Source organism: Pterocles gutturalis, unplaced genomic scaffold (genome assembly GCF_000699245.1).
Source record: "Pterocles gutturalis isolate BGI_N339 unplaced genomic scaffold, ASM69924v1 scaffold29421, whole genome shotgun sequence".
Classification (NCBI taxonomy): domain Eukaryota; kingdom Metazoa; phylum Chordata; class Aves; order Pterocliformes; family Pteroclidae; genus Pterocles; species Pterocles gutturalis.
In genome coordinates this window covers 1-22,863 of record NW_010106384.1, presented here as the reverse complement: position 1 = coordinate 22,863, position 22,863 = coordinate 1, and the positions used below count along the sequence as shown (strand labels likewise).

General features: G+C 38.3%; 1 protein-coding gene across 1 annotated transcript; it reads right to left on the bottom strand.

Moving 5' to 3' along the window:
• Positions 1 to 358: 358 nt before the first annotated feature.
• LOC104472192 (DENN domain-containing protein 1B-like) lies at positions 359 to 17,460 on the bottom strand. Its single transcript, XM_010087766.1, has 7 exons — positions 17,336 to 17,460; positions 17,116 to 17,235; positions 9,817 to 9,886; positions 7,943 to 8,023; positions 5,175 to 5,234; positions 3,305 to 3,358; positions 359 to 496 (listed from the first exon to the last, which is right to left on the bottom strand). Exons 1-7 carry the CDS (start codon positions 17,458 to 17,460, stop codon positions 359 to 361), a joined length of 648 nt encoding a protein of 215 aa, XP_010086068.1.
• Positions 17,461 to 22,863: the final 5,403 nt, after the last annotated feature.

Here is a 22,863-nt window from a genome sequence, read left to right as displayed (position 1 = left end):
GGTTAGGATAGCAGCTATTATTATGGACCCTTGATTTCTTTCAAGTAGCTCCAATGGAACAAGCCACAAGTGAATAATAAAGATCTTATAATAGCCCTCAAGAATTCTTTTTAGGTTAGAAGGCACAAAAATGAACTCAGGAGAGTTAAAGAACTCTCATCTCCTGATAAGAAAAATAATTAACCTGACTTAATGTATCTAAGTAGGTCTTATATAAATCAGACTTTTGTACTTCAAGAGCCAGACTAAAACCATATATCAGAAAAGTATGTAGATATTGTCTTACGAGTACACATGGAACATATCTAAAATGACAAAGGTCTGCAGGTCATTTTGTGAAATGTTCAATATATTCTACTTAAAAGGAGATGTGTGAAGTACTTACAGTGCTTAGTTTGCTAGAGGTAATAATGATTCGTCTCTCATGTAACATACTGGCATAAAGTTGCAGCATGTTGTTCACATCCACAGCAACAAAATATTCAGTGAGGTTTCTCTGTTTAAATAAATAAGATGTTAACAATACAGCAACAGTAGTAGCTAAGTGGAACATTTTATATATTACTTACAAAATTTTTTGTCCAATTAGTAGGTGGGGAAAAAATCAAACCCAAAACTACGAAAGAAAACCCTTTGTATTAAAATCTGTATGCTTTAAGAACAATTGATTGAGTTTTAAAGCCAATGAAAAACTAACTTTGGTGTAAGCTATTGATATTTTGTTCGTTTGATTAAGATTTGCCCTTTTTTTCAAATTGGAAAAAAATATGAAATTTGGTATTATATCAAGAGCACCACATGCTATTAAGGTAACCACTGCTTTTGATCCAGGAATGGATCTTCCACCACTGCAATAACTGTTCCGTCATAGCCACAACAAGAAAACTGTGCCGTTTTGCCAGGCTCTCTCGAAGTCGACACATTTTATTCTACTTCAAGTACAGCAAGCAGCTTGTTGAAAAACACTAAGCTTTTGCTCGAGCTGTATGTGCCAGGACATCAAATGTCCAGCAGCACTGGCAGAAGGTACCGGGCCCTTCCTCCAGCCACTCTTTTCATCCCTGGTGAGAACCCCACTGCCATCCCCACTGTGGGGCTTAATGACAAGCAAAGTCACCAGCACCTCTTATTTATAGTTCAGACAACGCTGAAGTGGGGGGAAAAGAGCAAACGGGGGGATCTCTGCGTTCCAGTTCAACTTAATAGTATTTCTGCATGGCACAGTGCCAGAGGCGCACCATTTCTGAATAAGCTAAAACAGTTAAAATCCGGATGAGGGTCAGAAGGTTGACCTCCCTTTCAGGATATATTGCAATATTAAATAAAAAAGATCTTGCAAAGAAAAACAAAGATCCAACGGATGATCCAGTTCCATGTAAATTCAGAAATGCATTATGAATGCAAAGACACAGAGTATGGAGTTATTCTTGGTCTACACTGCATAAAATTCTGGAAGAGACCAAAACCACAAACATACAGGATACAAACACTCCATTTAGAAAGAAACTCTGGTCTTTCAAGTGCTACTTTTAACTGGCTGTCAGAGGCTGATGCAGCATGATAACTTGAGTCTAATTCATCTAGGACACGCTCTAACGTTGCAGTTGATAGTGGCACGCTGAATCTGTGTTGCAAAAGCTGTGCTAAAGAGTTTGCAACCTTGTACCGACCAATATATGTTTGGGAGACAGTCACAGTTATTTCTGCATTACACCTCAAAAGTTACTGCCCCTGAAATATGGGAATCTTACAACAAACAAGAAAATTCATTTTACTGCAGTTACCTCATCTCTTCACTGCCCACAGGTTCTAACCCTCCACTAGTACCACACTATTTCGATTCATACTGGAAGGATGAGACTTTCATAAATGTGGTAAAAAATAATTATTAAAAGGCACCTTGAAAATTACTTTTCCTTTCTCCCACAGCATCAGCACAATAAATCCACATCACAAGATCCGCCAGGCCCAGAGCGAAGCCTCCCCACATTTTCTCTGAGCTGAACACACACCACACCTGCTAGCCTCCATAGCTATGTTTTAGCAGTATTCACAAGATCCGCCAGGCCCAGAGCGAAGCTTCCCCACATTTTCTCTGAGCTGAACATACACCACACCTGCTAGCCTCCATAGCTATATTTTAGCAGTACCCCAAATAATAAGCTCGAACAAGAGAATTCTTTGAAATAGAGGAATTCAACCCATAGGGCGAAAAGGACGACAACAAACATTTAAAAACGAAGCCCTGTCCTGCCCAAAGAGCCCTTGCAACCCAGGTCGTCGCTTTTACTCCTCTACCCAGCAACTTTCTGTAGTTCTCTGGGCTGCAACCAGGGCTGCACCATCGCCCCTGGTGCAGACGCCTTTCCATCACCACAGACACTTCCCAGGGTCTCCTCTGCGCTACGAGCACCCTATGGAGAGGCTTCCCCAGCCTTTCCTCGTGTGGCTCCGTTCCTGTCCCTCGCCCGGCCCACCCGGCAGCCAGCCCGGGGCCAGGGGGCACAGACTCCCCTCTCGCCCACCGCATGGAGGTGGGGAGCGGGCCATCAGGATGTTTTCCCCGTCCTGCCTGGCCGACACACCACCACAGAGATGCTCCTGCCACGCTTTCTGCACTGCATGGTTTTGCACTCTGCTGAAGCCCCCAACAGCTAACCTTCAGAAGGAAGTTCTTATTTGAAAGTGTAAAAACACACATCTGTACATTCATGTTCAATTCCATATTTAAATGCGAGACTGGAACGCAGAAAGTTTTATCCAGCTAAACACATCGTAGAGAACATGATCTGAGGCTTCACACTGGCAGCTACCCACAGCACAACAATAGGGATTGCTGGTGCACAGCTACCATCCACACGTCAGCAGGTATGGCATGTTCTCAGAAAGCCTGAAACAATGCCTTCTTACATGAAAAATAACGACATATTTTGAGAGCTGAATTTGCAGCTTAGCAATATAGTGCTTCAAGGGCAGATATTCAAATAACACAAGGTGCAGAAGTAGAATATGTTTTGCATAACTAACCCAATAAATGCAAACAAGCCAAGGAACTATGAAGAAAGGGTGGATATAGCAGTGGTCAAAAACGCCCTCTTAATGCTTTAAAATTGGTTAATGATGAATGTACCAGTAACTAGTAGCTAAAGGTTGTAATAACAGACATCAACCATACTCTAAAAACAGTCTTGGGGGAAAAAAAAAACAACAACAAACATCTCCTATTGATAAAAGCAGAGTTCAGCCCTACCCACACAATAAGGTTGATACTTCTAAATATTTAAAAAAGAAACTGCATACTTACGCTTTCAGGGATTGTTGGCAATCCAGTTATATCAGGAGTAATGAAATACGAGTGCTAATCAATGGGGAAAAATAATTAATAATTTATGCACACTGAAACCAAAAAGTATTTTTTAAAAAATCTAGCATTTAGGATTTCCAACCCCATTTTTGGTTAAGCAAATAGCCATTTTTCCAATAGCATTCTTACCACTACTAGAGAAAGAATTAAGCAAATCACAACACAAAATGACAAGCTCTGGTTCAGTGCAGCACACAAACCAAGGGAACAAAACACTGGGCTGCCGTTTTGAAATAACACTGAAATTAAGCCAGCTTTAAATGTTGTCATAAGCCTGAGAGCAGCATTGATTAACTCTAAGCATTGATGCAAAAATTGCAACCAAAAAAAACCAAACCAAAGCTGTTAAAGGACAAAATGTAAATTTAGAATGGAAAAGGAAAAATCACTCACATGAGAAAATTGATTAGAATAGAAATATTATTACTTGATATACATACTCTCCTCTCTCCAAACATCTCTGAATCAAAAATGTGCTAACAGAAATGCAAGGCCTGACAGCTAGAGATTCCGCAATCATTTATGAAATACATCAGCAATTTTATGCATCTTAGTTTGAGGCAATTTAGGATGCAAATATAAAATGGATTAAACTAAAAACAGATGTAATTTAAATTATTCACATTAATCCAATGCTTTTAATAGTTATCAGACATGGAATTAGCTCAGCGATTTTAAGGCATTTTTGCATCGTAGTCTAAATCTTGAAGGATAAAAACCCTTAACTGCATAATAAGTAAATGGGATAATTATTGACTTTGTAGCTTTTACTTGTTTTTAAAGGAATTTTGACATTTTTGCAGACTTTTCTTGGTTTTATAGTGTATTTTAAAATTATAAGTAACAACACAAAGACAGCTTGTTTTCAAGTCAAACTTGAAAAAGATAAAGGAAGTCTGTAAGATATTAAATGTGCCTTGTGTTCAAGAAAAGAATATTAATACCATTAACTCTGTGCAGGAGACTTATTAAACCAGCTTGATATATTTAATAGGAAATTCTTCCCACAAATTGGGTCATTTGGCAATAGTTAAACATTTAGGAAAAAAAATGGCTTAAAAACGGCATCCCATAAACATCATAGCACCTGCACAATCAATATCCCAGGTTGTTGTTTTGCATCAACAGTGAAAAAAGCTAGGATTTTTTTCTCTAGTCAGGAACAGGAAAATATTCAGATTAATGGAATGCCTACATTCTTCAGAAGTGTAGTGAGAATGGAAAATTATTTCCCATATGTAATAAGGTCACAGAATATTTGTCAAAAGATTTCTGAGCAATGAAGTTAATAACTTAGAGAAGTAATTACTTATAATTAACAAAGTAACAATATTTCATCATTAAACAAAAAAGGAAGTCAGAACTATGAGAAGCAAAGACCCATTACTGCAGTCATTTAGAGTCATAAAGCAGCAAAAATAATGTGGAATGCGTGGAGTCCTTGCTCATCTTTGTGAACTCCCTCAGGAAGATGTAGGAGATGCTAAAATAATAGTTGCTGTCCTGGATAAAGTTTTGTCTAAAAAGAGACACTAGAAAAATGCAGGGTTTGTTCGTCAATTTCAGAGTGTGATTTTGGGTGCGGTTTTTATGAAAGGATTACAATGCACACACACATAGCTCTGAAGTTAGATTGATTTCAACAGAACAGGTACATTAATATTAGACTGCTCTTTTAGGCTACAGACAACAGCACAATTTCCCAAAGGACAGGTGTAAATAAGCCTGAAATCAAAAGAGATATCCTATAGCAAGCAATTATTTCTTTAATTACAATAGACTTTAGATAGTCAGTGCCTTTTAAACTCACCGATACAAGACAAGGCTGTTTTTTCAAAACTTGCTCACTTGCAAAAATCATCTCTTGGTTCTTATGCAAGATGAGAGAAAGATTGAACAATTGACTTTTTAGTTTTCTAACAAAAAGGACAAAGCTGATTCTAATGCTTCTGACATTCTACGTCTAAAATACTGCTTGAAAATACGTTTTATTCTTTCTATTCCTCCCCTATTTGAATACAGACTTAGATAGTTTAATTAAAAAAAAAAAATTACTTATTTTATCCATGGAGGGCTAACAAAAGTGACCCAAATTACACTTCAACTCAGGTGTTACAGAACAAATGATCACCCCTCATAAATTGCAGCTGCAGAATATTGTTACTGGGACCAACAGGCAAGAGCAGAACTTGGTCCCTAACTGGCATTTTGGTGTCCTCCTGACCAAGGATTATTGGGAAATGACATGTATCCAGATACTGGACATAATTTATGCATAATTATATGCATGCAATCCCAAGTACCATTATGGTCTGCCATTTAAACCTTGCTTCAGCATCTATGAGCCTTACCCTCCATACCTGAGTAAATGAGGGATCTTTTTAATTCTGCATCACAAAATTTGAAGTAGACTCATCCTGGCACAATGAAAAGCCGCCTCACGCTGTAATTTCTACAACTATTTGTCAGACTGTAGCTTCTTTTTAAGCCTATTCCTACTGATGGTTTCAGTCCAGCCTATTTACAATATATGAGGAGCAAGAAAGGAACATGGATATAAAAGGCTAGACACACAAAGTTAGGGTTGAAAGAGGCCATAAATGTTTTCCTGCTCCCTGCAGCACTGAGATGCCTGTAGATCCAACAAGCATGCTGATCCAGGCTAACCTGCTCCTTCCTGCTCTGCCTCATCTGAACCCACAGTATTTGCTCAACTGTACCTGCAGCCAAACACGCAGCAAGAGGCCTGCCCTTAGATAATCACTGTCCAGCTGAAAAGATTACAAAACTCTGGGATGTAGCAAGCTACTAGGACCAGGATGCAACTGAGAAAAAAATAAGTTCAACAGACAGATAATATTGAAATTAAACCAGCAAGAGCCAACTTGATTGCAAGCAATTTCTCATGCCAGTGCTGCCAGCTGTATTCACCACAGCATCCATCCAGGTTCATCACAACATGAATTTTGAGGCAGGCGAGCTCTACACGAGATGAACCGCAACACTGAGAGTAGCAGGCAGCAACACTTTGCAAGAAATAAAAGGAAAAAGATGTTTCAAACTTCTCTGTGTCCTACTGAAACACAGCAGGATTTTTAAAGCACTCCATAAAAAGTGCTTTAGGGTTGCCAAATTAGAATTGGTTATAATATTGCAATCAATGACAGCAAAATATTATTTGATATAGAGAAGTATTCTTGCAAGGGTACTATGAACTGAATTAACTTGAAAATATTAAACTGACAATAGAAAGAAAAAATTTAGCAATAGAAACAATTCCAACTGCAGCCTCAAAAACCAATATGCTGTTCTGGGGAAAAACAACACACAAGACTGGAAGGACTTGCACATACAGTGGATTAGAACTGTTCCAGGCAGAAAAATATCAGGCCTCTATAGCCTAGTGGAAAAGGCATAACAAGGAATCTCAAATACAACAAATTTAAATAATATAAAGGTAGCATTGTGTTAAGTAGCAAGGATGAGTAGCTACTGGCACAGAAGTGGTAGACTCTCCACCTCTGTATGCCTTCACAATAGAGCCAGATGCTTTTCTAGAGTTTGAGCTTATTTTATTCAGAGTATTGAGCTCAATTCTAAAATAAATGAGTTAAAAGTAACAGGAAACAACACAAATAATGTCAAGATAAATAATCTAATAATCTTTCAGAATGTGAGTAGGAGAAGCCTTTATGAAATCACTTCTTTCTGTGCCCTACAAACTCTGGTAGCTCCAACAAGAAATAGTTCTTTGCACACAGCTATCCATGTGTGCAGTAATTGTACAGATGCTGCGAACACAAACAATTTCTTGAAGACAGCAGAGGCTCTGTATGGGCTTTACATTTCATATCAGCTCTATAAATGTATTTAAACACATGTCCATATGCTATCTCTGTTCAAAATGTCAAGAACTCTGACAGTGACAGGCTACTTGGATATTTCTGTGGCAACCCCACCTTGCCATGCCATGCTATCAGTGTCCAGTCCCGCATCCCATGGGGACGTTCTTCACCTACACGTGTTGAAAGTTTCTTGTAATGCAGGATACTTCTATCATCTTTCCTACAGCATTTTTGCATGATCAAGCAAAACTAAGCAGAAAGGGAAGGAAGATAGGAAAGAAGCCAGCTTACACAGACTTTCAGACAATCTTACAAGTCTACCTACTCAGACATAGGAGGTGATAAAACAGAGTTAGTGTCTCCCGATTCACAGCAGGAGAAACCAAAATTGTCTACAGGAAACAGCTGGAAGCACAAAAAAGTAGTTCTAGCGCTGCCAGATCCCAAAGCAGTTTACTTTCTCATCCATAGAGCAAAATTCAAATTTCTGCTTCTTTATGACTATGGCTTTATGAGAACAAGACAAGACAAAGACAAACTATTCTGCAGAGAAAGAAAAAAAAAAACAACAACAACAACAAAAAAAAACCCACAAACCAACACATTGTCCAAGCCAGTTAATGATGGGCAGCAACATTAGTTTACTCTTGACAAAGCGGTTCTTTTTTATTTCAACCATACCTACTATTTCAGGATCAGTAATAGGAGTAAGAGTAACACAGAGAATACTTACCACACTTAAACTGACTAAAGCGTTCGCCTTTGGCACAGGATGGTTATACAATGATTTTAACAAATCATTTGAGTCATTTTCCTATAGGGAATATTTTTAATAGGTGGTTAATCACTGTATAAAAACTGAATAATTACCACTTACTACCCATCAAACTATTTACTGACAGATACACATATTTACAATGAAAAGACAATTATAATTCACAGTGAAGTATTTAAATACTGAGTATAAAATCCATGCCAAATTCACATCTCAGAAAATGATTGTATCTGCAAATTAAGGCAATCTCTCGCATACACTCCTTAAAAGAACTGAAAGTAGCGTTAACACATCTTGCTGGCCTGTGCATCTAGGACACGGTCTTCCTAAAACTGTTAGCCACGGTATTTGTCTGTTCCAAGTTTTACTAACTATGCAGCTACACAGCTATACAGTATAATTTCAAAATGATTCATCGGAACAGATAAAACTGTTAACAACGTTTACTAAAAAATACATGCAGCTACTAGGTTTAACTAGGATCCTCCACCTTGATCTCTAAAAGAGAACTTTACTTGGGAAACAGGTGTGACAGTTTTTGTTTGGTTTAGGGTTTCGTTCATGGAGATTAAATTCTTTTGGTTGTCAAAGTAAAATCAAAAACATCAGCGACAAGCCAACGCCAGCTTTTAAACATATTGTTTGAGTTTGTGGGAAGCTTCCACCTCTCCCTGTAATGATGTTACTGGCTCTCGCAGCAGTAAACAAGACTTTGGGTCTAGCTCTCGGTCAGATGAGCAGTGCCTGGGCCAGGGAGAGAGCAGTGTCCTCCTCCAAGAGCCTCCTCAGCAACACATACAGTACTAGACAATACCAAAAAAAAATACTTCCATACACTGCTAAAACTGTCTGACCCATCCAAATAGTTTTCTCAGCACAGAGGACAATAAACTTATAAGCTTCCAACTTAAATCGGTTGCAGTAACAGCTGCAATGCCAGAAACAAGTGACCAAGAAACAAAGAAGACAATCCCTCCCCCTTCTCTCAAATACAACCTTAACACCAGTTTTCACCACTGCAGTGAAATCAGGGCCAAAACTAAAGTCTCATTATACCACTTCAAAGACTTACATGTATTCCACATTTTATTGAAACACGGCTAACATCAAACCTTCCCACTGCTTTTTCTTTCATCATTTGCTATAGTCCATTCACTAAAACGCACAAGAATTGCTTCGTCTATAGTGCCTATATTCTTGAAATATCAGCTTTTCCACTCTACAGCATACGGCTCAGTATTGATGCTTTTTAAAAAATTACAATCTAGTACACTAATACAGTTGAAGCAAAAAGGTATAACTTTAATGTTCTCAGTAAAACCAGATGCCAGTATTGCCTTTACTGTGCAATCCTGGAATATGTCTAATTGCTCATGAATATGCAAACCAAACTATCATGAGTCTTCACCAAATGCCGCAAGGAATTTTGTATTGCTAGCCGAGATGACAGAATTATGAGAGGTAGCTTTTAGTTAATACGAAAGGTGAAACAGTACATCATATTTTACGCAGTTCTGAAAAAAAGTGTTTGTAACTGATAATCAGATAGTTCCAGAGATCTACAGTTTACAATCACTGCATCATAAAGATCCCCAGTGATGTGACACTTTGCTCACACTTCATCCAGGACTTGTTTATGCTAAGGCTGACACTTTATAAAGGTATATTCCCAGCAGCTTTTTAAGATTAATGTAGGATTCAAAAACTTGCTTTTAAATTCTTCTAAAATTTAAAACTTTTAAACAGTACAGAATCACTTTACAGAACTTCCAATGGTGACTATTATTTCAAGGAAAACATTTTACACAAAGAAACAGAATATCTAAAATTACCTGTTCTTTAGCCAAATAATCTGCCAGGGTATTTAGGAGCTTGTAGTATACCTCAAACCACGGTAGGTAGCTAAAACAGGAGGGCAAAAAGTATTTTAATAAAATACCAATGTATTTTTTCCAGTGCTTATAAAATACTACTATGACTAATCTGACTTGCACATTTGTACAATATTTCCACACAAATAGAATTCATATAAAACTTTTCCCCACAAATTTAATGGTACATCACTGACAGACAGCAGCAAAGCTGCATTTCTTTATGCTGTACATCTGCTTGAAGGTCATTAAGCATAGATTAGCTCACCATATTTCACTTCTCTATATTTTAAAGGCACTAAAAAGTCATTTTAAAAATTGCCAAATCACATTCCTATTATCTGTAATTGTTATGGCTTTCAGTAGTAATGTTATTTGCAATTTTGAAATTGTTAGAATTTTATCACAAAGAACGCTACTACAATGAATAGTATGTTTAATATTAGTTGTTTGGAGATTAGAAGGGGAGCTGGGGAGGAAATAAAGCCTGAAATGTTTTTAGTACATTTCATATCCCTGTATAACAATACTACACACTTTGTTGGTGCAGTGTAAATCCACGGACATACTTTCAATGCATTTCATAAAAGCTTTAGTGCCTGCTGTGGACAAACCTTTACATTTCAAATTGATATATTTCAGGAAACATGTTAGCTGCAACTCAAGCCCAGTATGCAAAATCTAAACGTTTTCCCTGGTAGGAAAAGGAAACCCATTAGAGGATCCCTGGCCGGTAGAGAAGCCAAGTCTCCATTGGTGCGGTGAGCCCAGTGAAGGGTTATGTTTTCTTTGTAACACCTCTGTTCTCAGTACGCAGCTGGCAAGGCTTTAGGAACAGACCCCAATTCTTAGGGCGAAGAAAGAAAACAGTAGAAATCTGACATAGGCATTTTCTAGCAACCTTACTTTGCTGTGCTTATAAATGCGTAACTGCCGGTTCTTTAAAAACAAAACAAAACAAACACACGTAACCATCATGAATTTAATCTTGCCAAGCCAAAGAGACACAGAGGCAATGATTTCTTTTAGAGTCACTGCATTAACGTCCTTATCGCGCTTTACCATGTACTAAATCAACCTCTTAATGCTCACAGACATTTTTTATGCTTGGTATTGTTGACAGTAGTTAAGGTGCGACATTATTGCATTTGCTTTTCAATATATTCTTATATAACCATAAAATTTACTTCATTGCACCTGTGGAAGGCCATGCACTCCTTAGAGGCACTAATGCTGCACGCCCTTGTTATGCACTCACCGTAGCAGCCCCTAGAACAGCTGCTCTTTTAGTTCTCTCCCACCTACCACTCTTGTTGTATAACCTTCTGCAATCATGTTAACCTGGTGTTACACGCCGCTGAAAAGCAGCACAGACAGGCAAACAAACCTGTTCACCACAGCGTTCAGAGTACCTGCAAATGTCAGAGCGACCGAGCAGTTCTACCAGCCTAGAACTACAGCAGGGACTGGAACACTGGTCTTGCATTTTAACCGACTCGAGGTACAGGGTAGATATAAATCGCAAAGTATTTTTATAACACTAGACACCCAAATGGGTTTAGATTATCTAAAAGCTTTCCGGTCTTTTGCTACCACCTCTGCATCGAGGTGCACCTCTGTATATCACCCCACCACATTTTGCTGTAGAATAGTCTAAAACCTTATCTGAGCATTCATTTTTCATAACGAACATTTATGAACATGCTATAAAAATAAATGCTCCTACTTCAATAAAATATTAACCATATTTCTCTCTTGTATCTATGATCTCAGCTCCTCGCTTACTGTGAAAAGAAAAAATTAAATGCAACTTTTAAATCTATGCATAAACCAGTCAAATTCATTATCTGAAATTCATGAACCCTAGCACAAAGCCAAGGGAGATTTTTTTCACACAGCAAGGCACGCTGACCAGAGTACTCATACAAGAATTTCTTCTCTTAGCAAAATCAGATTGATAATACAATTCCCTGTCCACATGTAATGAATCGCAAAGAAAAACACTGTAAAAACAGGCTACTTGAAGATGGCTTTAAAATGCCAGTTTCCTTCTGAGCTGCAAGACAGGAAAGAGAATTGCTTTAAGCCTTATAACCACAGCCACGAGGTTAATGTAATTTCAACACGCCTCTTAAACCTGAAAAATGAAGGAAATCAAAACAAGTGCTCCATTACGTTCTATGGCATGAAACCAAGGGCCACCAAGACCTGTCCTCTGCTTCTTATCCACATATTCTTCAGTTCTTCAAAAGCACAGTTTCGTTGCAAAAGTTTTGGCCAATATTTTAATTACACTGTCCTTACTGCAACAATACTACAAAGATCTACTGCAAAACAAAAAAGTTTCCCTTGTATTTTTCTTTATGTATTTGCTAATCACTATTATTTCAGTATAATAACAAATTGTTGCATTTGTTGCTTATATAAATACTAAAGAGTGCATTTGTGTGCGTTTGTATGATGCATCTCTGCATTCATAAGTAAACACAAACACAGGTTGCGTTTGTTCATCATAAAGACAGCTATCAGGCGGTATTTGAGATGCTCAATTCAAGGATTAAGTATAAGCTCTTTTGTAACATCCTCAAGGCTGTCAAGCAAAATTATTTCATCTTTGTTTAGCAGAGAAGAACTAGTCTAGGTACAGAAAAGTCATCCAGCACACAAATGTCCATCAACATCTGTTAAGTTGGGTAACTTTGTTTTCAAGTCAGTACAGAAATGCACTTTCTGCAAAAAAATGATTTTCAAACGGCTGAATTTAACGGAGCACACCTGTACTACATTACTCCTAACTCAAATCTGTCACACTAATATGTAACGTAACAATGGATAAAATAAAAACTAAAGTCCATTACTAGAAAGACCTTACCATCATATATGCATTCATAAAATTAGATATGCATAGTGCATTTCAAAATTAATTAGCTGTCTTACAAAAATGTCAAAAGGTTATCAATAAGGCTCCTTCACAGTAGATAAAACAGAGGAAAAACAGGGCTTTAATTTTAAATGCTGATGTATTTAGAAGCCTAACTTCAAACAAAAATAATTTAGGTTCTTAAACTATGAAACCGTCATTGGTTTCTTGTTTGTTTTTCTTTAATTGTAAACACTGTCTTTGCATTCTGCATGTTACAATCAGGAATTGTTGGAGAAACAAACATACAAGACAAACATACAACAACCTCCAATAACACACAACAACTTCTCTAAAGTTGCCACAAAACATTTTTCCCATAATAAAGAAAAACATCAAAACATATGCGATGTTGTTTGAACAGATACGTATTCCCTGGCTGAGAATACAGCGGTCTTTATTTAAAAGTACAGCCCCTGCCCGTCATGAAAGCAAGAGCCCACGATATTTCATGGTTAATTAAAAACATACTTAGCAGTTTCTTTTAATCCAAATGAGCCACAAGGCAGGAGCTCAGACTTTGAGTAAGTCACGCAGAACCCTTGTTGCCGTAAGTAGACTTCCACCTCACTGGTGCTTCTATTACAGCTCTGATAAAACTTTTACATTCACAAGTCAAAGGTTAAATAAAGGAGAGGAAATGTTTTCTGTCAAATAGTCAGGTAACCACTAACAGTCCTGAATTGAATCTAACTTCTAGTAATCAAATAAAACTAAGGAAACCGCCTTTCCGTAGCTAAATGTCTAATGTCTAGGGGCTACTTTTCTGTCTGGAAAATTGACACAAAATGTGTAAAATTGAAACATTCTGCTTCTATGGGATTTGCCTAAAGGAAGAGAAAGAAAGCTTCAAGCCTGGCCTGAACTGAAGAACTACAAAGGCTTACCACATAAACCTGTCTTCCTTATTAGAGCATTTCATTTGGAAATGTAGGTGACAATTTTACAGTCATCAAATTAATGAAAGCTAAGACTGAGCATTTTAATGATGCATTTGGTGTTCCTCTCGATACATAAGGTCAACCTCAGAGCCCATCAACAGTTTCAAGATTTTGAACAAAACAACTTTCAGTTAAATCATTTGAACTTTGTACTAAAACCATTCAGGTAATTCAAAAATAATTTCACATAAACCCAGAAAGTATTACTCCTACTGCAAACAGCAGTGATACTTAGAAACTACCCAGAAGAATTAAGTCTCCTTCCATTATTCAAAAGCGAACACTGAAGTTGCTACTGCGCTGCTTCAAATCTCAACTGGCAAAATTCTTACCCAAGTTAAAATATAAGAAGTAAAACTAGAAGAAAAGATCCAATATAGTATATGAGCACAAGAAGGTATATTACAATATTCCTGTTGTGGCACCCCTCGTTCTTACAGGGCTGCATTAGCTCAACAGTTTGCGGAGAGGGAGGAGGATTCACACCGAGCGCTTCACAAAGCAGCTGTGCAGTTTGAAGAAAAAAAAAAATAACCAAAACAATATTTGCAAAGGAATCACATAAAACTTCTGGAGAATAATCCAAGATTTATGTTCTCATCTTACTACGGTTTCACACTTCCTTGCGCTTTGAATGTGGCCACTGCAGTCAAGCTCTGCCTGATCACTTTAGACAATACTGTATCACCACCGCCTTCTTCAAACAAAAATGCCCGAGATAGTTACCTTGGGGGATTTTTATTTCACTGTGTAAACATACAGAGAACTTGAACAAAATATTCTGATTTGGGAGAAAATTCTGTTTACACAGTTCATAAATGTGTGAATATAAAACGTAAAAAACCACCCATAAAATTCACAGAAGATTTTTCTAGGTACAAGTCTATTTTCTGTTTCAAACTATCCAGTTCAAAGCAGGATCACGTGGCTGCAAATTCAGAGATTATTTCCTTTAATGAGTGTTTCAGATGAAGAAGGTATTACAGAAAAAAAATCCCATAAAGCACAAGAATGTAATCTTACAAGCACCTTTATGTTGTTGGTGTAAAATCTGAGGACAAGCATCATTTTCTTCAGTTTTTGGTTAAGAATCCTGTTCAGCAGTTCCAACCCTGTCTCTTTAGCAGCCCTGGCGTAGGTTAAGACATGATCTGGTACCAGCCACAACAGACACTCATGAGATAAAAACTGTGTCCTGTTCCCCACACAGCTTCCTACCCACATTTCCTTCTCATCACTTTGACTGGCTTGTTCCTGCTCCTCTTTTCAGAGATTCTTACTTAGATTTTAGTCATTTACAACGATTTGAGTTAGTTAATTTTTCTGTACTTGACTCTTTGCTAAAGCCCAGTCAGCAACTTAACGCGCTCCCCTTGTTAGAGGCAATCCGCTATTGTATATGGAGATGTGTAGTTAGCCATGGTATTTATGAATGCCTGCATTTGTGTGTTTATGTAAAACTCAACGACTATGGTGTACATATCTGTGACAGAGAAGTAGTTTGAATTGCTCATACATCAGAGTCGTTATGTGTATATATGCACAGCGTATATAAATTTATGCTATTTTGAGACATGGAAGAGAGCAACTGTGAACATGCATGCACACTCTTTATATATAAAGACAGGGCTCATTGGTTAATATTTCTTTGATTTTGATTAATTTAAGATCAACAAGCATGTACAAGGGAGAGCCAGATAAAACGCCAAAGGAAATCCGCTAGTGAGTCTTCTTTCACTTGGTCACTTCTAAGGAATCTGGGATTCACAGCAGAACCCAGACTGAATACAAACATCAGATGGAAATACTGATGCATTCTTTCTGTCGGAGCTAAATCCAACACACGGATGAACTGGAGAGAAACAGACTACCAAGCTAGAAGGACAATGCTATGAAGCTAGTGCTATTATACATTCTGCTATGCATTGTAAATTTGAAATTGTCACAATAAAAGCAATAAAGCCAATGCTTCAACTATGGTTCAGTAAAAAATTATAGCTTGCCACTTTCCATTTTCCTTGTTATTTCTACCAAGTAACAGACCATTGACTAATCTTTAGCTGATAGATGCCTGTGGGGAAATGTTAAAAGAAATACCCAAGCTTGCACCAGCTGAGAATTTGCACCCTTTGCTTTGCAGCACTACATACGGTATTTAAACGTGCATACCTGATTAAACATTTGTTATCACAGCATTGGAAGCCAGACAGACAACGTTAAGAGTACAAGCAAAAAAAAAAATGCTTCCAGCTTTTTTTTTTTAGTATTTATAGCAAATACTATTTTTCAATTGCTTTCCCAAAAATGTCCAGTGTACTGGCTCTCAACATTAGCTTGGAATCTGTTTAAAAGCTCACAGAAGTCTTGATGTGGTATTTCCAATAATTTTAAGCACTACTCAACAAGTTTGTGTATTGTCTGGTCTTTTCTTCCCCTCTGGATGTTCTTTTGCCGATGTTCCTTTATGAGTCGATGCTGGGTTTGCCTCCCTAGCTCATGTGGTCTATCCTAATGACACCTTCCACGACTGCCGTAACTTCCATGTGGTCCAAATACCTGACAATCTGCTTTTCGCTGCCAACGTGTTTGGTTCTTGGGCAGCACATGGCTCCTCTTTCACCTTGCTTTTGGGGATTCTCACTTGGAAAGCAACTATACTTCAATCTTGTTCTTCTCAGGTACTGCTGAACTGGATGTTCCCATTTCTTCTATGGGCATTATAGGCTGCTAGGCTCTTAATTGAAATGGCAAATTTGCCTTTTAATTAAAGCACTCCGACTTTTAATTAATTTAATTAAAAGGGTTTTAGGACAGCTAAACAATTGGTTTTTTCATTACCAAACAATTCTCTTATTGGAAAAGAAAGTAAAAGCAGAAGGAAACACAAAGTATTTCACTGGGGTCAATTCCTCTATCATCAATATCTCTTCTGCAACAAAGCAGCATGCTCTTTATTGCGAATTATCTGACTCTGCTGTTTCTTATATTAGATATAGTCTGGCCAATGAACATGGAAGAGACACCCAAAAACTGCATTTCCAAGGAGAGGAATACAGAATAGCACACTTTCATTAAATTGACTGGATACTCATCAAAGATCTCGTCAGAAAGTAAAAATATTCACATAATTTTCAAAGCCTCTAAACCTGCAGTGTAGTGTTCTGTGCTTTTAAGCACAGATCTCATGTTATTTAAATAGAATTATTTAGCCTCACACAAGAATACTATCACGTGGGGCTTGGGACCACTTTTCATGTGAAATCAATGGTAACACTGTTGTAAAGAAATGATACCCTGACAGAGAAGTACAACACATTACCAGAGGATTTGGAAAAGATAATCTTTTCTTGTTTTTTTCTTACATTCACTCCTTGACTCAATTTTTCTATACTGACTTACCTTAGAATACAGAGGCAGACCTTGCCTCCTGACGTCAAACGGCAAAATCCAAACCTTTGCTTACTTTCAATGTCGGTGAGCACGAAGGTAAAATGCTGTCCTACTTGGTTTTGGGACACCCTGAAAAATTAGATACAGAGCATAAAACCACTGTCACATAAAACATGAGCACTTAAGTCCTAAGTATTTTCATGCTCAAGCCTCACTCTCCTTCTCTCGCCTCCCACACTCCAGGCTGCCTCCTGCACCCCACTCCCTCCCCTTGGTACAGAAGAGCCCAGGTCCTTCCTCCAGCCGCACCTCCGGCTGCCGCCCCAGCCCCACGCTCTGGCTGATGTACTCCATGGTACCTGGCCCCCAGTATGAATGGAGGGGGCATTTCATAAGGTCTTTTTCTAAGCAGGACCTAAGCAGAGCCAGTACAAGCCTGTCAGCTTTGAGCACACCTCAACAGTGGAAGATGGTAACCAAAACAAAGGTTTGACATTCTACAAATAATTTATTAAGTCTCATAACACAGGCCTGGCTTAAGACAGCGATTAGAAAACCAGCTTTCTCCTTTTTTTTTTCCCACTCAGAGTAGCTTCATTGGTTAGACCCATAGCCTTCCCATGCACCCACACACATCTTCCTCCCTTTTGTGCACTACCCATTGGCCAACAAACAAATTTCGCTAAGTTTATTTTCCAGTCCAAACTTGTTTGGTTCTGGAAGTGCAAAAGCCAGCAAACGAAAGCAACACATGATCAAAGGGCAAGAGAAGTTACGTGGAGGACACTGTGCTGAGCATATGTGACATTACAAGATACTTTTAGCATCACAGAATCATTTAGTCCAATATAATCACTGGAAACCCATGATAATTGGACCTTTTTAATTAGGTAATTAAACTGCAGTCATTAAAACGAGTATTGTCCTCGCTTGTCTTCAGTAGACTGGAACAAGCTAGTGTGGTCTTTAAACACAGTAAATGCCCAATGGCTTTCACACAGTCCTTCACTTTTCAGGTTCTGCACAGCTAGCGCACTGCCTGTACACTATGCCTGATGCAACAGAGCACCATCAATAACAACGCATTATTACTCCCCAGCCAATGACGCAATTTTCTATTTCACATCTTTGCATTTGCCTCTTTTATTCCTGACAACACATCACCGTTGAAACCTACAGCATGGTGTCAGCTTCCCCGCGCACACCACGGCTCGAGGCTTACACAGCAATTCAGCAGTAGCTGGTCGGTCGGTAGCACCGGTAACGCACCACGCGCAGCGACCTCGACTGCCTCCTGCTCCCACCTCTCTGCTCTGCTGCACCCCACCATCAGGCTCAGAGCTTTCTGCAGCCACGACTGACTTTTTTCTTACACTGCAGAACACCTAGCATGGTTAGGCTGGGGTTTCTATGCACCACCTTAACCCAAAGACATCATTAATAATTCACAAAAAACAATTGTTAATAGATGCCCATCTACGCAGGCTTTGCTTTTAATGTACTGTGCACATGTATGTCTGGCAAATAACTACTCCATTGCTGCTTGAAAGCAACTCAACATCTTCCTTTTGCTTCTTTAAGAGATAACTCCATGTTTCGACAGTCAGTGTAAAAGTGGTCCAGCTGGAAGATTGCTTCCCACAGGGTTTAGAAGAAGATGTAAGCAGCATGTTACAGATTTTCAAATGGAGAAAACTCCAAGGCTAAAACTGAACCTCCACAAAGAATCCAAAAGTTTGTATTTGGTCCCATTCACTTCAAAGGCACAGCTAACAGAAGCCAGCGACCATCCATCTGGACCACATTTTCCAATCAGAGCTTAAAATACTGAATTAATCCTGGGTTTCTAATTCAAAAACCCCACTCAAGATTTTGGGTCAGCACAAACGTTTTTTTACACCTCTTCAGCAGAATTAAAACTGGATCTATGTAAGCCTTACAGAAACAAGCAAATTATGACTGGGGATTTCTTGTATGTCAATAGATAACCACAATGGATAAACCAGACACATATGGCATTCCAAAAGTGCTAGCACTACAGTTTTAACATACATATTGCATGTACCATCAAGTGGACAAGCATTGGCTATGTGACCTGGGGCTCGTGCCTCTCTGTTTCACTGTGGCACACTCCAGCTCTTCAGAAGCCAAGGCTCGCCTTCCCAGGCTGCCACTGAACCACAGCAACGATGCCTCTCAAGTTTGCCTTAACGTGAAAATTAACACAGCCAAGAGGCAATAATTATGTACCAGAAAATGTGATCTACACTTTCTATCAGAGCAAAGGATCAACTGGCCGAGCTTCAAAAAAACTTTCTGCAAATGCTGGTCTGGTTGGCTATTTGAAGAGAGCAGGATCTACTCACTTGCGTGGGGAGAGCAGGCACAAATCACTCCCAACCACTGCTGACCTCCTCGCTCATTCCTCTGCCTTGCTTTTGACTTACTTTCAACTCCTGTCCCACATGCTTACATTTAATCTTAGTTTAACAATCATAAATCATTAATAGCATAAATACTTATTAACCCTGCAGACTACAACGGGCTCTTTCAAGGTTATTACCATTCACTATAGGAATAAAGTAGTTTTAAAAATTTTCTAAGTACATATCTACACAAGGGAGTAAAGGATCCTTGGTACCCATGGAGCAGAAAAAATAATAATTTTAAAGATTTTTGTTTATACTACAGATATTGTTCAGGCCTCATTATAAGGCTGCCTTGAGAGAGCTGATAAAGACAGGAATTAAAGCTCTTCTTTGAATAAAAAACCAGCATCTCTACTAATCATCAAATTTATCCCTTGTTCTCAATAAGAATTGCTCTTCTTTCAAATTAGTCTGTTTAGACACAGAAGATGTTTGAAATAGGTTTGGGTTTTTTTTCAAATTTTAGTAATTCTGAAAGGGTTTTAAATTTCAGAGAGATTTTCCAGTGAGTTCATGTTTTCCAGTGAGTTCCAAAAAATGAAAGACTTTCTGCATGAGAATACAGATTTTGATGACTTATTTTTAAAAGAAAACAAAGTTACTGGCATCATTAATTATAAGGTGTAACATACACATACTTGACCAATGTAACTAAAGTATACAGCTCTGTTTAAACCTTGGCAGCTGATACCTAACCCTGAAAATTTCCAACGTATTTCATCTTGCAATCCAATGCTGAAAAGCTAACCCCACCAGTCATTCACCCTAATTCTCCCCAGATCAGAGAATAAATTAGAAACCATTTCAAGCAGCAATTTCAAAACCAGATGTCAAAGCAGTGGCAGAGCTGCTGGAGAGACTGGGGAGGCAGTAACCCTAGTTTGGGCTGTCTCCTTCAACAAATTGCTATCCCCAAATCTAAGCTTCAGAGCTGTTTTCTCCGCTTTCAAGCCCGCTCCATGATCCGCGACTCCCCATCTCAGCCTCCCTGTGTGGAGGGCTCCTCTGGAGCCATTCCCCACACAGAAATCAAATGACCTACATTTGAAACCAACTTACACTCTTCCACAGTGCGCAGCTCATGCTGCAAGCTGTCCTTCCAAAGACTTCTCTCGTACACTTACGTTTTTACATTACGCATACACATATCATACTACAGTGAGATAAGGGATGTAATGAACTCAACTGTAGAAAATGAAGCAGTAGTTTTAGAGTTCACAACTCATCTTGCAAACTTACTGGGATGACCGAAGTGTACAAGAAATGCTACAGTTCATTTATCCTCATCTGTACAGCTTGAAATACTTTCTAAATTTTTGACTTTTCATTCTCAACTATTCACTTTGAAGGCAAAACTTTTTGCCTAAGATATCTTATAATTGCCTGCCACAAGAACTGCAAATCCGATGATCTCTACAGCCATTGTTTTGCACTTGTCTTGATCATAGCTGTGTTTCTGCACACAGACTTTCACATGAAATACCAACAGGAATGGCATTAGCCAGGAACAGGAGAGTGAAAGTGATGCCACTCCTGCCATCATTACTCATTGACTCTAATTATTATGAGTTAAATAATATGCAAGTAATTCCCATACTTGAAAAACATTCTACTGCTAATGAGAAATCTTCTACGGCATCAGCATGAGAGCCACGTCTTACACTCCAAAATACAACACTTCCCATGCAATCGGGTGAGCGCAGGAGGGGAAATGAACGAGGTACGTATCATTGTCTCCGTGCTGATCCCACAGGCAGTGTCCAAAGTGTCTTAGCTAAAAAGGCACACATGCCATGCCATCAGCAGAAGAAATGCATCCCAAAAGGGAAAAGACAGAAGAATGGAAGGAGAAAGGGAAGGTATCCGTGGTTGAGACAAAAGCACAGATAAAATGGAGGGGTCAAGCTGTGATGTAGCAGCAACTTAGGACTGAATTTGAAATGGGTCCAAAAGGAGCAAGAGGAGAAGTTGTATGCTCACTGACCATGATCCAGCTAAATAACTGATGGATGTAGAGAACGAGGTGTGGGCTCTCTGTAAAGTTACACCGGAATTTTGGCTTGAGGGGGAAAATACAGAAGAGAAAGAAACATGCAGCATTTGCATAAAGGATTCAAGGAACAAGAGAGAGGACAAAGTGTTTTTTCTGATGTATTAATATTAGACCAGCAAACATTAAAAGGAAGTGAAAATCTCTACATTCTCAAATGTTAAATCCTCCTATTTCATAAGAAAAGAAACAGAGAAAGGAATTCTATAGCAGAGAAAAGGGAACTTATTTGTAAATATCTACAAGCAAACTGTTAGAATGTTATACAACCGTGACATTTATTAAGCCTAAAATAATTTATTCACTAAAAATTATAAAAGGTCTTGGAGCAAATGATCAAGAACTTCTATGATGCAATTAATTTCTTAACCCCTTCAAAATAAAATGTAAACCATAACCAGCAGTAACAAAATTATGTGCTTGCTTTCAATAAAAACTTAAATATAAAACTCAAAGTTTAAGTCATGGCCAAAACATTACACCGTTGTGCCTTTTTGGCTTGACTTTTAGTTTAAATTTAATGGGAGTTACCTCTAGATTTTTAATCGCCATTCACAAGACGTAATTTTGATAATTAGAACAAGTAGTGTACAGTTACATAAAACATCTATGTAAAACATAAAGTAAGTATGTCTGGTGAGATGATGTAAGCAGCATGAAACAGTGAGAACTAAATCTGGACCTCTGTCTAAAATCACTGCAGCATAGTGAATAAAACAAAATCAAACACATATTCTCATTTCATTCACTTTTCAATTCATTCACTGATCACTACAGGTGAGTTGAAGAAAACAGGTGATGATGATCTTACCACTGTGCTTTGACAGTGCTTGCCTATTTCCATCATGTCAAGAATATAGATTTCCTACTTTAAGGAGTTTTATTTAGCTGGTTAACAGAAAAGACACTCCATTCCCTCCAACTCTGCTGTATAGCAGGAACCCAGAAGCAACCTGCCGAACAGTCATATTTTTTTGTTCTAGGTATCTTGATCAGCAGCATCAGCGGAAGTTAATCGCTTCTGCACTGGTAACTTCTAGCTCTTACTGGATCAGGTATAGCTTGCAGTCATTTATGTATGTATAGTACACATAATACATGTTGAGAAACTATGCTCTCTAAAGTACAGTATGCTCAATCGATGAAACATACTTTGTGTTTCACTTCAATCAAAGCTTTCGATACAGAAATTGTATTGAAACTGCCTGTAAAATACTTACAGGGGTATTAGGTGTACAGTCTACCATGATCCTCTATACAAGAAAAAATAACTATATA

Bases quoted from the DNA above. Each gene is read 5' to 3' on its own strand.
- LOC104472192 (XM_010087766.1), bottom strand. From the start codon at position 17,460: ATGGAGTACATCAGCCAGAGCGTGGGGCTGGGGCGGCAGCCGGAGGTG. The intron at 5,235-7,942 runs GTAAGTATTCTC...ATCTTGCATAAG, and splicing joins CTTTAGTCAGTTTAAGTGTG to AACCAAGAGATGATTTTTGC. The intron at 3,359-5,174 runs GTGAGTTTAAAA...CCCATTGATTAG, and splicing joins AACAGCCTTGTCTTGTATCG to CACTCGTATTTCATTACTCC.